This window comes from Mytilus trossulus, chromosome 11 (assembly GCF_036588685.1).
Source record: "Mytilus trossulus isolate FHL-02 chromosome 11, PNRI_Mtr1.1.1.hap1, whole genome shotgun sequence".
NCBI classification, from domain to species: Eukaryota; Metazoa; Mollusca; class Bivalvia; order Mytilida; family Mytilidae; genus Mytilus; species Mytilus trossulus.
The window spans coordinates 22,331,226-22,345,525 of NC_086383.1; the positions used below are offsets into that span (position 1 = coordinate 22,331,226).

Consider the following 14,300-nt stretch of genomic DNA (forward strand, 5'->3'; position numbering starts at 1 on the left):
CAGACTAAAATCTACCATACTACAGAAAAATAAAATCATTAACTACAAAAATTATAAATGGCCACCATGTCAGACCAGCTAAAGATGCCCAGCATTTTTCAGACTATGTCACAGTGTGTATTGGTTCTTTTCATTCAGTCTTGTATGTAGTTTTCTTACATTACAGAAGGCTTTTCCTGTGACTGTTGTTAACAATGTTAAAGTTTGATTAGAATAGAAAACATACGTCACATGAGGCATATACTTCTGGGCATAAGTTAACAAAAAATAGATTCTTTTAATTTGTGGGATTTTTGATAGAGCCTGATGTGAAATAGAGCATATAGTTCTTGTAATGAGTAGCTGTCTGTTACATGTACTAAGTCATATGTTATACCATGTGACATTTATGTGGGTTTTTTTTCTGTTTTGATCATTGCTTTTTCATGTTTATATACCCAGGACTATCAAGAGAGATAGGAGTGAAAGAACAGCTCCTTCCAGAGGTGGTGGAACCTTAATTGTAGAAAGTCCTATGGTTTTAGTATCAGATATACTTGGATCAGGGGCTGAACAGAGCACTGGGTGAGTTCACTGTGTGTCAGATCAATGTCAATATTATTATTTTTTCTCCTGTTGTCAGGGACATAGAAATACTGAGCATGCGTCTATCCATCCATTCACTATTTAGTGTATGGAAATTGAATTGTTACAGCTTTCAAACCTTTAATTCTGTAATTTATATATAAGATAATTATTTAAAGTTTATGGAGATCAACAACAAAATAATAAAATATGTGCAACACAGAAATCTGTTCTTTTATTTGGTTTTATTTGTATGAACACTTAAGCAAACTGACCAATTGTTTATGTTAAAATTAAAAAAAAATGTTTTGTATTTTTTTTGACTGAAATTGATATTGTAAATAATCATCTTTGTTTGTTTGGTTGATATATATTTGTTGTTTGTTTGGTGGATATATTTTTGTTGTTTGTTTGGTGGATATATATTTGTTGTTTGTTTGGTGGATATATTTTTGTTGTTTGTTTGGTGGATATATATTTGTTGTTTGTTTGGTGGATATATATTTGTTGTTTGTTTGGTTGATATATTTTTGTTGTTTGTTTGGTGGATATATTTTTGTTGTTTGTTTGGTGGATATATTTTTGTTGTTTGTTTGGTGAATATATTTTTGTTGTTTGTTTGGTGGATATATATTTGTTGTTTGTTTGGTGGATATATATTTGTTGTTTGTTTGGTTGATATATATTTGTTGTTTGTTTGGTGGATATATTTTTGTTGTTAGTTTGGTGGATATATTTTTGTTGTTTGTTTGGTGGATATATTTTTGTTGTTTGTTTGGTGAATATATTTTTGTTGTTTGTTTGGTGAATATATTTTTGTTGTTTGTTTGGTGGATATATATTTGTTGTTTGTTTGGTGGATATATATTTGTTGTTTGTTTGGTGGATATATATTTGTTGTTTGTTTACAGGCGATGGGGAAGTACTGTGACAGGAGCTACTGCTACAACCAGGAGTACCAGTGGAAGCTCAGGAGCTCAACAAGCATTCAGTCGGCAGATGCAGAGATCCGCCCATGTTGGACGAGGTCGAAGGTCAGGGGTTATAGTTGGCACAAGGCCAATGGTCCCAGCTTCTGTTGTTCCAGAAGAGTTAATTAGTCAGGTAAAAATCAAATGTCTAAGTATCCCTGTCATTAATTTGACCTTCTTAGGTAACGGTTACTTTTCTTTTATATTTAACAATATTTACGCATACTCTACAGCCCAAGTAGATTTTGTTATTCCATTGTGTCCACATTTGGGATGGGCAATAAATGGACACCACTACTCAATAGTCTCTTGTGCATATCAATTAAAATTGACATATCAATGTATTATTTCATTATAAGAATTAAATCTACAATACAAAGAAATTTAGTGAAGGTTTTTAAATTGATATTTTTATATAAAGTATGGTTATTTTATTGTTTTGACTGAAATAAGTAGGTTTTTAAAGCAAACTTTCATTATTGAATCTTCAGTCAAGATTTATATTTTGAATGAGCAGATGGTAATAGCAAACTCTACATTAGCTGTAGTGCATCAGTAGGTTCTTATTTGATGCAGCTTCTGTCAAAATCAATTATAAGCTTGAAAAATGTGTGGCTTTTTTTGTATTTTCAGTGTCAAGTTGTATTACAAGGGAAGTCGAGGAACTTAATCATTAGAGAATTACAGAGGACAGTAAGTTCAATCAAACTCTCAACTTTATCTGGATGGACATTGAACTATGTGTTCCAATTCTATGTTCCAACTTTCAGAACATAGGACATCAAATTAAAACCTATGTGTTCCTACTTTCTGGATAGGACATCAAATAAAACTTACGTGTTCCAATTCTATTTTCCAACTTTCAATGACTTTCTTGTCTGAAGACATCAAATTAAAACCTATGTGTTCCTACTTTCTGGACAGGACATCAAATAAAACTTACCTGTTCCAATTCTATTTTCCAACTTTCTAGTCTGAAGACATCAAATTAAAACCTTTGTGTTCCAATTCTATGTTCCAACTTTACTTGATGGATAAATGACATCAAATTTAAAAAACCTATGTGTTCCAATTCTATGTTCCAACTATATCTTGATGGATATATGACATCAAATTTTAAAAACCTATGTGTTCCACATTCTCTTCACATAACAAACCCACAACTCGGAAGGAGTTGGTAAATGGCATATACAAAAAAAATGAATAGATATAAGAAGATGTGGTATTAATACAATGAGACAACTCTCCATCCAAGTCACAATTTGTAAAAGTAAACCATTATTTGTCTAAGTACGATCTTCAACACAGAATCTTTGCTGAATGTCTGAATTAAAATCCGAGGATTTATTTATTTTCTTGGATACTAAATTTTATTGATTGGGGAAAAATTATGTTTTTATGAATATTCAATTTCATGGTTTTGTCAGCGTCTGCATATTGACAAGCCTGTAAAAAATTTGTGCATCAGATGTTTAAATTTGAGGTCAACTTTTTTTTTTAACCCATGTATGTTTTTATGGTACAACCCTGAACTTCTAATCACCCAATACATATGACTCATTAATTATCTGTTTTCAGAATCTGGATGTAAATCTTGCCGTGAACAACTTACTGAGCCGTGACGACGAGGGTGAAGATAACGATGATGACAGCCAGGAATCGTACATGCCTGATGATCTCATGTCATTATTAGATAGTGGTATGCACTCTGACCACCCTGGGGTTATCATTGATGCAGATGCCATGTATAATGAAGATGTGTTCGGTTATTATTCTACTCTCAGGAGCCGTGGGTCTGGAACACGGTCCAGATTAGGTAGGATATCTTAATAGTTTCTCTAGTGGCTTTTTATTTGGCAAATGACAACATCACTGTCATAATGTTTTGGTCCATTTATAAACTTTGTACAAAGTACAATTGTACAGAATTATTATTTTCTCTAATCTTGCTATTTTGCTGAATGTTTGTTAAATATAAGAAGGTTCAGTTAAAATTGTGCTTAATAAATTCTCTTATCTACTACAGGGATGTTAAACAATATTTAACTTACTCATGAGGGTCTCATAGAGTTTGTTCTTTCGAGGGTCATGCACAGTTTGTATCTAATTTATTAAAGGGATGTTTAACAACCTTTCAGCTTCTTTCAAGGGTCATGCTGTTTGTATTTAATTTATTCCAGGGATGTTTAACAACTTTCAGTCACTCATGAGGATCTTGCAAAATTGGAATTTAATCTAGTGCAGTGAGGGTTAAAGACCTGGCTTTAAAGGCATAAGACTTTGCTCAGTGCTTGGAGCACAAAAATCATGCTCGAAACACAAAACCCAGTATTTTGATTGGTTGATTCTTGAGTCTGAGTACAAAAATTGTGCTTGAAAGGTTTATGACCGCAAGGCCTGGACTTACTCCTGAAGGTCTTGCATAGTTGTGTGAACTTATCTCCTACAGGGTTTGTTTAATGACCAGGAATTACTCACGCGAGTCTCTCACAGTAGTTATTTAATCTTAATGTCAACTATAGGGATGTTAAAATACCACTAGTTGTTCATGAGACTCTAGCACAGTTGTTATCTAAAATACTTAAATCTGATTATTCCTTTTTCAGGTGATAGAGATGTGGATTTAGATAGATCTAGAGAAAGAGAATCCATTTTTAGAATCCGGGAAAGACGTAGACTTGATACCACCTTGAGAGAGGAAGCCATGAAAGCATTGGATCGTGGGAAGACTGACAGTTTAGACGCTGATGGTTTGAAGAAACAAAGACCGCCAACAGATAGTCCACTGAACTTTGGTGAAGATTTACAGTTCTTTACTGAAAGGGTAATAAATACTAATATACAATTTCAATTTCCATGATTTCTATTTAAAAAGGAATTTATAATACAAGAAATATTTTATGAAATCAGCATGATTTGTTCAAATGTTTTATATTGCTCTGTTCAATTTAAGGGTGCATTGAATCCAGGGACAACACTTTAAAATGGAGAAAAGACCTTAAAAAGCTCTTTTACAATTACACACCAGTTTTACCTGAACAAAACTTATTGACCAATAGCTAAGATTTAGCAATGTCTTCCCTTAGTCCTGTATATGTTTTTATTGAATAGCCCTTTATCTTATATGTTGTATATATTGTAGGATGGAAGTTCTGGTAGATTTTCTCACATTGCTGCCATGCACTCAGAACTGGTGTGTGTAGGAACTAATGGTAACCTGTACAGCTGGAAATGGAATGAACCAGAACCATATAGACATCCTGAGGTAAGTTTGACCTTGACATCGTAACTCACCCAATAGTTGACTGGGAAAGTTGCATATATGATTTTATTCATCTGCAAAATCTTTATTTGACATTATGCTATGTTAACAAAATGGGTGGATTTACCAGATGATCAAAACTACCTGTCAGCAGAGATTGCATGAAGAAAAGGGGATGTTGTTATGGGTTATCTCTAAACATGATAGCAACCCAACAACACAATGAAAAAAGAATTTAACAATATCAGCATGAAGAAAACCTGACTATCTATATCATTTTGGAGCTGGTGCCGTTCTATACAACTTTACTTATCATATATGTATTTTAAATAATTTCAATCAGTGTATTTATAAGCTGCAATATTGCAGTACATGAAATGATAAAGGCTTTTTTAATTTTATACCTATTTTAACAGTTGAATGAAAATGTTTATTATACCCCCGCTTTAAAAAAGGTATACTGTTTTACCTCTGTCAGTCAGTCAGTCTGTCCGTCCCATGAATATTTTTTGTCGCATTTTTCTCAGGAACTACAATACAAGGATTTCTGAAATTTGGTTTCAGGGTTTATCTAAGTCAGCTATATACCGTGTGATGCGTTTTCAGATTGATCACTCGACAACTTCCTGTTTACTGAACACTTGCATATTTTTACACTATTTATATTATCCACTTGCGGCGGGGGTATCATCAGTGAGCAGTAGCTCGCAGTTTCCATGGTTTCACTTGTTTAAAATTTATATGATTTTTAGAATCCAAATATACGCCACCCAAAAGTAGTTCCACTGGGTCTGCAGCATGAGAAGATAATTGGCATGTCAGCATGTAATGTGAGGGCATCAGTGTTCACAGAGACACACCGTGTGGCAACATGGGTCGATGAAACTCTCAACAAAGTAGCATCCAAGCTAGAACATGCAGTACAGACCTTCCCAGAATTCCTCACAGACAAAATTGTCTCCCTTCATACATGTTCCCTGTACACATGTGCTAGGTTGGAAAGTGGAGGGCTGTATTGGTGGTAAGTATTGTCTTAGCTTCATTGTATTATTAAATACAGTAAATTAAGAAATATTTGCAATGTTTTTATTATTGCGAAAAATGCTACAGGGTCATACGTGTCATAATATCAATAACTTTTATTCATATTTTTAAAAACTTTTAAATGAACTAAACAGGATTTTTCTCAATTTTGCAAATAAAATATTAATTGCATTTTAGTCTTAAATGTCAAAATTGCAATAATAAATGCACACAATCATTTATGAATTTACAGTAATCATGCTAATTCATCTGTTGTAATTGCTAGAATTTCAACACCGAGGTTGTGAGTGTGAGCCCCTTCATGACCTGTTAATTCGAATTCTATCTGAATTTTCTAGTATTGCCAATTAAATTGGTTCTCTCTGGGCACTCATGCATCTACAATCAATAAAAACTGGCCTTCATTTAAAAAAGTATTTAAGTGATGTTAAACACCAACTTTCGATCAATTAATCCATCGTTATATCTGTGCCTTTTTAAGATTAAATAATTACTGCCATATAGATCAGGATCTTTATAGGTTTACAATTCTTTAAAAAGGACATTTTGCAAAACAAATTATATCCATTTGTATTGGAATAAGATGGAAGTCTGGACAAATCAACAACTTGCTTGAATTCAAACATTACAGTGCATTGTGATGGAGAGACAGCATGTAAGAAATGAGATAAAAGAAACTTGTCAAAGAAACCTAGCTTATAATTTTGTATACCAGATGCATGTTTACATCTACTAATATCTAAAAGATGTTATCATTTTGGTCTGTTCATCAGTCCATTCAGTATTAGGTTAAAATTTTGGTTTTCAATATTGTATCTAAAAATGTATAAGATAAAGTAAAAATACTAATTTTTAGGGGTGTGATGCCATTTGGTCAGAGAAAGAAAATGGTAGAAAGAACAAGAACGAAGAAGAAAAAGAGCAAGGACACATCTTCCTTCTCAACTTTTAGCTCTAGTGATGTAATAACAGGATCATTAGTGTGTCTGCGCAGTTCTCCAATGTACCATATAGGTGCTCTAGCTTTTACCTCGGTAGATGGAGTACCTAAAGTTGGTCAGCTTCTGGAATCAGCTTGGTCACTTAATGATTCATGTAGATTTAAAATTCTTAAAAACATTGTTAGGTGAGTAATTTGAAATTATCTTTTTATTATTAAGTTTCATAAGTAGAATGTGTAAGAGAAATTAAAAAAGAAAAGAAAGATTTTGATATTATTGTACCTCCATGACCTCTGTTCAAATGTATAAAGATAGATTTCACAGCTATCAACTATTTTGTCTTATTCAATGAACTGTTTATCCTTTATCATGTTTACAGATTGTCTCCACATTTCCCGAAAATGCACAACATTCAACAGTCACCATTATAAGTGCATTCAAAAATTGAAATTTCCAGTAAAGGAAAAGAATAAGTGGTTTTGAAAACAGTATTTAAAAGTTTAAAGCTGGTACCCCAAATGCATAAGTTATAAACATAATATCTATATTTTGATTGATATTTCAGTGAATTAAAACCTGAGCCTAAATTTGAGGTGAGACCTCCTGAAAGTAAACCAGACATGCCTCCTCCGCCTTCACCAGATTCTTCTACGTGTAGTGATCACAGTGGAACATCTCTAGTCAGTCCAGCTTCTCTAAGTAAGTATTGACAACATTCTGTAGACTGGGGAGGGGTGTCCGTGTGTGACACAACAAATTCTCTGAATATTAGAGTTGAATCCTGAGTTCCCCCAAAAAATAAAGCATTCTTTCCCAGATCACAAAAAAAATGATCATTAATACCTGAATCCTGATAGGTGAGTCCCATAAAAATAAAGGTCCAATCGGGACATCCCAAGAAAGGTCCTTCCACACCCCTCACTAAGCCAACCTTTCCTTTTTCTTTCTTCATCAGACTTTTTATTCAATAATCAGTATATTTCTCCTCTTCACATTCAGTTCATAAACTTAATTTTGTCCAGTTTCTTTTCCTGACGCCATTTTGCATGCTTTAATTCACTGATTTAGATAACCACTTTCTTTTCCAGATTTAAACCTAATGTGAGGAGGGGGATCAGAGGCACTCAAATAAATAAATGTGGGTGGTTGCATGTTCTTAAATATATTTTCAAAATTATAAGTTATTAAAATGAAAACTTTATATTATGGTTAGTTGTGAGTCTAAAAATGTGCTTACCACCCCATGCGTTTAATCTTGAATAGCCCTTCATCCTAAAAGAAACAATTTATTAAAGTATTGTTAATTACATACTTACAACATGTATAAAAAAGGAGAAAAAATCAATCATTCATTTCAAGTAAAACAAGCATAGATGTCATTGTAAATATGTTGAATTTGTTTTAACTTACAGAAAGAAAGAAAGCACCAACACCTATAAAGGAGTTTGAAAAGAAAGATGAAGAAGCATGGCCACTTAAGAATGTTATCTTTGTAGAGGATGTTAAAACTGTACCTGTTGGTAAAGTTGTAAAGGTAATAAACCTGGCATAGAAACTGTTGATTCACATATTTTTGTGGGTACCAATTTTCATGGATTCAGGAAAACTTGCATTTTCGTGGATATTTTATTTCATGGTTTTGCCAAAGTTTGCATATATGCCTATAGGAAAATTGTCATTTGTTAAACATCTCATTTCGTGGTTCACCTTTAGCCATGAAATCCACGAAAATTGGTATCCAATGAATAATAATGAATCCACAGTATTGTGGTGAGTGCTTGATACATTTTTATGCCCCACCTACGATAGAAGAGGGGCATTATGTTTTCTGGTCTGCCTCTGTTCGTTCGTCCGTTTGTTCGTCTCGCCCCAAGTTTTTGGTCGAGGTAAGTTTTTGATGAAGCTGAAGTCCAATCAATTTGAAACTTAGTACACTTGTTGCTTATGATATGATCTTCCTAATCTTAAAGCCAAATTAGACTTTTGACCCCTTTACAGCGATGGCATTGTTGAACACAAATGCAAGAAAATACAAAGACATTGCCAAAATTTATTAACTTTTAAATTCCTGTTATTAGATTATACTTTATGAGCAACAGAATGTATAAAATAAATGTAAATTAAGAAATTGTTGTGTGCATTTATTATTTGATTTTAGAAGAATTAACACAAAGTTGTGTGAGGTTAATTATTGAAATTTGAGGAAAAGCTTCATGTACATACAGATATATGTATTCTGATATCAGAATCCCAGTTCTAACAATTGTGATACATAAGTAGCCACATTATTCCCATTAATTAAAAGCTTACAATAATTTCTTAATTTACAGTATATAGAACTATAAAAATACTTGAAAGATTTGTTATTTATTAATACATATATTTTAATTAATTTAGGTTGACGGAGATTACGCAGCTGTCAAATTTCAGACAAAAGATGAACCTCCCAGCAAAGATGATCTAACTACCCTACTCCAAGACTGCAGATTACTAAGGAAAGATGATCTACAGGTCAGTAAAAACCTATCAAAATGGATCTAACAATCTAAAATGAGCTATCAGCTCTACTCCAAGACATGCAAGAGTATTTGATGGGAACCATTGACTTTTAGAGGGAAAGAAGCAATCCTGGTCAAAGAAAAACAGAGTTTTAAATAATAAATAGATCATTAAAGTCAGAATAACTATTGAACTTCTCTCAGTTCCCTTAACTACAACTTCCAAATATTTTGCAGTTGTTATGGTTATGCATGATGAGGTGAAATTAAATATGTTATTTTTTTTCAGGTGGTGAAAAGTGTAAATGCCCCACGCTTGCCAGATTGCTTCCAGAAAACCCCAAAGAAAGTGACATTATCAGAGAATGGTCAGATATTGGCTGTGGCTGTAGATTCTGAAGGTTTGTTATTACTTTAACTTTTTTTGTGTGTTTATCAATTGTCATGCATCAAACGCTTTTAGAAGTTTTTCATGAATTATCAATAATGTATCTACTCAGTTTTAATTTCAATTTATCAGCAGCTATTGTTTAAATTGTGAGTCACCCTATTACTTTGAATTAACTCCTAATCCTAAAATAATCATAAAGAAGGGCTAAAAGGATACATGATTACTAAAACATTGCATAGAGGAGTTATGTCCCTCTATTTTTGCTAGTTAGGACTTTACTCACATGTGACTTGTCAACTTATTCTTCTTTCAGGAATACATGTAATAGCTCGATCAGGATCTAAACTTAGTTACATGGTCTACAATCTAACGTCTGGAAAGGTAGACCAAGATGCACCATTCCCAACAGACACACAAGCATTCATGGGAAGTCTCCGTAGTGACATCACACTTCACAACACAGGAGATGTAAGTAGACTATAGCATGCATAGTATGTAGTTTTGGTTATCTTGAAATGAATTGCTGACTTTTTAACATTAATTGCATATCTCCTTTATTCACAGCTTTAAAGTGAGAGTCATTTCTGCTGGAAGATGCATTTTCAGAAAAAAACAACATTTATTAAGTGAAATTATTTTTATTTAAACATTTTTTAGCCAAACATGAAACTTGCACATGAATATGTCAAAATACATGTACATAGCAAGTGCAAAAAAATATGTGATGTAAAATTTAGCTTTATAAAAAATTTGTTGCATTCACTCTGACAAGTAACCTTCATTCTCAAATACCTTCATAGGATTTATTTTGAACTTTTACGGTTTTTTTTTAACAGGAACTTCTAGTCCAGCTTAGAGATGGTAACGGTGCTATATATCCTCTTGCCAAGGATAGTAATGATGGGATACGTGATCCCATGTGGTTAAACCTTCCACCAATCAGATGTCTCGGAATGAGGGTCCAGGGACTTACCAATACTATACTTAATCAGAAAAACAAAGCAGCTGTCATTGTACTGGCTGTTGAGGTAGGTAGCCATTTTGAAAAGTGAATTGTTGGAAAAGATGGAACTTTATCTTGTACAATGCAGACCATTTGAAGTGTTGTTGTCAATTTTGAGTATATTTATCTTGTACAGTTGTAAATTACAGTGTTTATAGAAAAGAAATTTCTGTTTTTTTTCTTTCATAGATCTCATCTAAAAACATTTTTCTGCTTAATTGAAAATCAGATTTAAAACCATTTCTTTGCATAGTTGAGAAAAAAATGAAGAAAAAAATTATGTCTAATTTATTTTTTCAAATTGCAATAATCCAATAGAAAGGGAAAATGTTTCACTTTTTGCACAAAAGGGTTCTATCATATCCATAATTCTCTTTTAAATCATAGGCTCAGAATTTTATTCTTATTTATGTAGAATTAAAGAAAGCTATGGTTTCGGACCTTACCACTGTACAAAATCATGTCTTTTTAAATATTTAAGAATTGCATTTAACTTAAGGTTCTTAATAACTTACAATAGAAAATAATTGACTTAAAACATCTGGTGATTTTTATACTGATTTTGTTAGTAATTTTAAAAAGGAACACTATGACACAACTACTGTTTTTATTTCAGCATCAAACATTGATACAACACGTTTTACGCTGTGATTTGGAGAAAGTCAAATCAATCCTGTCAACATTAGAACAAGATCAGAGTAATTATACTTAATGAATTTATTTTCATTATTAGAATGTTTCTTTCTCCACTTTTGAAATTTTAACTCAGATTATTTCATCCCCTCCCCCTTTTCAACAGAATTTCTTCTTTTAAATTATATTGCTATGTGATTAATGATAGTTTTTTTGTAATTTAAAAAAAAAATCTTACAAAAGATATAAAAAGAAGATGTGGTATGATTGCCAATGAGACACTATCCACCAGAGACCAAATGACACAGTAATTAACAGCTATAGGTCACCATACGACCTTCGACAATGCTCAAAGCCCATACTGCATAGTCCGCTATGAATTGCCCTGAAATCACAAATGTAAAACAATTCAAATGAGAAAACTAACAGCCTAATTAGTGTACAAACAATAATGAATGAAAAACAAATATGTAACACAGCAACAAACGACACTCACTGAATTACCCATTAGCATATTTATAAGAAGTACCAATATTTACATTGACATTTTTTGTGTACAGGTACTCCAGGCGGTCAGAATCAATTGAAAGATATATTACATGAGCACTGTGATGGCAACAGAAATATTATACATACATGTATAGCTATGTGTGTACCAACTTCTAATAAAGATTATGACGCAGGTAAATATTATACATACATGTATAGCTATGTGTGTACCAACTTCTAATAAAGATTATGACGCAGGTAAATATTATACATACATGTATAGCTATGTGTGTACCAACTTCTAATAAAGATTATGACGCAGGTAAATATTATACATACATGTATAGCTATGTGTGTACCAACTTCTAATAAAGATTATGACGCAGGTAAATATTATACATACATGTATAGCTATGTGTGTACCAACTTCTAATAAAGATTATGACGCAGGTAAATATTATACATACATGTATAGCTATGTGTGTACCAACTTCAAATAAAGATTACGACGCAGGTAAATATAACTATACACTGTTACTATTCTGATAGTAAATGAATATTTTAGATATAAAAAACAGAAAATACATGAATGTTTATGAAATGTTTTGGAATATTCCTAATAATCAAATGTTGCAAATATGTTTTAAAAATTGGGTCTTCAAATATATAGATTAATCAAGAAGGTTTAAAGAAAAGTTAAAATTTTAATACCCACAAGTTATAAAAGCCTGTAAGGTTAAAAAGCCAAATAAGTTGGTTTACTGTCCAATGAAGATATACTTTTTATAGCATTAGCATTAAACTAAACTTGGGCTTAGAAAATTGATAAAAACTGCTGATGGACTACTTTCAAAGAAAGAAATAACCACAATTTACCATAGGTTAATATCAATGGTTCATAAATAAAAATATCAAGTGATTCCTGATGTAGAGATTTTTGTAAAAATTGTCGCTTGGATCAAATAAAAAAGAATTCAATCCCAAGTGTGAAAATTAGAGAATAGGATAGCAAAATAACACTTGCATGTATTATTACTGTCGTCTGCTTAATTTCAGATCCACCGAGTCTCCCTGCAACAACATTGTCTAGTAGTCCTTTCACATGTATATATACTGTCGTATGTTTTATTTCAGATCCACCCAGTCTGCCTACAACAACATCGTCTAGTAGTCCTTTCACATCAGCTCTAGAGGCCATTAATGCTGTCAGTAGTGCAGTGGATGCTTTAGCTGCCATTCAGTCTAGAAGTTCTCATTCAGAGCCTAGGAGGTAAGATTCTAAAAATGTCAGAAGTTGTCTTTTTGTCTTTAAAATTTAATGCTATATGAGATTTGTCAAAAATTGAAAAAAGTGTGAGAAATTGTGGTTGTAGTGAAATCTGCATTCAGATATATATCAGATACTAGAATGTGACTCTATATTATTTCCATGAAAAAAAACTTGCAATAATGTCTTAATTTAAAATACATTGAGTAATTGGACAGACTAAAAAATATTTATTTGATTTTTTTTTAAAGATTGATAGAGAATTATAGGAAAGATTTTTTTGTGTTTGAAAATGCAAATCTATTGGAGTAAAATTCAAAATAAGAATAATACCATGATTATAAAAAATAAATGGAATTAAATTTGCAGTGTTGCCAATAGAAACGAAATGATAAGAGATATGATGAGGATAACTACAGTGGCCAGACCTAGGAGTAGTACAGGGTCCAGAGCAGGATTGGACATCAGTGATTCAGACCGAGAGAGTGATCCAGGGATATGTGTTCCTACATTGTCTTGGCCGCCAGACCCACCAACTTATGCTGAGTCATTGTATATGGGTAAATATTCAAACATTAATCATACAACTTGAGGACTACAATAAATAGAGATATTATTTCTTTTCTGTATTTAGCTATATTTTAGGTCCTTTTTGATTTGATCAGCTTTTCAATGTTCCTATTAGATTTTTGATTTTCAAATATTTTTACCTTGAGCATCACTGGAGAAGACGGAACTAAGTTGAAACACTTGTGTCTAATCCATTTGTTTTTTACAATAAAAAATGTTTAAATTAAAATAATTGAAGAGACATTGATTGTCAAAATGTGCATGTAGTGCATTTAAATTCTTATTGGGGGGGGGGGGGGGGGGGGCTTCATTGCTTTAATACTTTATTGATAGGGGTGCCGCTGGGTTTCTGCATCATTTGGGTTTTGTTTTGCGTGTAATGTAACAGTGGAATACCAGAGTGCCAAAAGAGAGAAAATTGGTTGATAAAACACAGCCGGGAACACTGAGAAAGATGACAGAGGAAGTTATGGAAACTTTATTGACCTTATCATATATTTCTGATAGTTTTACAGACCTACTCCAGTTGCATGTCCTATCACCTTGTATATAGGAAGTGGACTCACAAGGCATTTCAAAAGTCAATACAATTGGAAAGCCAAAACTACAATAAAAAAAAGGTTTTCAAATGTTTGTATGGTAAAATAATGAGTTCTTAAAATATGTT

The 14,300-nt window shown here is 32.4% G+C and overlaps 1 protein-coding gene across 1 annotated transcript in view; it reads left to right on the forward strand.

Moving 5' to 3' along the window:
* LOC134690878 (E3 ubiquitin-protein ligase UBR5-like) overlaps window positions 1–14,300 on the forward strand; it is a 51,122-nt gene that overhangs the window by 3,832 nt on the left and 32,990 nt on the right. The window contains exons 4-21 of the mRNA XM_063551005.1: window positions 442–564; window positions 1,476–1,668; window positions 2,169–2,228; window positions 3,114–3,351; window positions 4,142–4,359; window positions 4,678–4,800; window positions 5,550–5,818; window positions 6,698–6,967; window positions 7,348–7,481; window positions 8,195–8,316; window positions 9,180–9,293; window positions 9,570–9,681; window positions 9,985–10,139; window positions 10,508–10,699; window positions 11,291–11,372; window positions 11,868–11,990; window positions 12,931–13,066; window positions 13,445–13,623. Of these exons, the coding sequence (XP_063407075.1) occupies window positions 442–564; window positions 1,476–1,668; window positions 2,169–2,228; window positions 3,114–3,351; window positions 4,142–4,359; window positions 4,678–4,800; window positions 5,550–5,818; window positions 6,698–6,967; window positions 7,348–7,481; window positions 8,195–8,316; window positions 9,180–9,293; window positions 9,570–9,681; window positions 9,985–10,139; window positions 10,508–10,699; window positions 11,291–11,372; window positions 11,868–11,990; window positions 12,931–13,066; window positions 13,445–13,623 (2,843 nt within the window). The remainder of the gene's footprint in view (window positions 1–441; window positions 565–1,475; window positions 1,669–2,168; window positions 2,229–3,113; window positions 3,352–4,141; window positions 4,360–4,677; window positions 4,801–5,549; window positions 5,819–6,697; window positions 6,968–7,347; window positions 7,482–8,194; window positions 8,317–9,179; window positions 9,294–9,569; window positions 9,682–9,984; window positions 10,140–10,507; window positions 10,700–11,290; window positions 11,373–11,867; window positions 11,991–12,930; window positions 13,067–13,444; window positions 13,624–14,300) is intronic.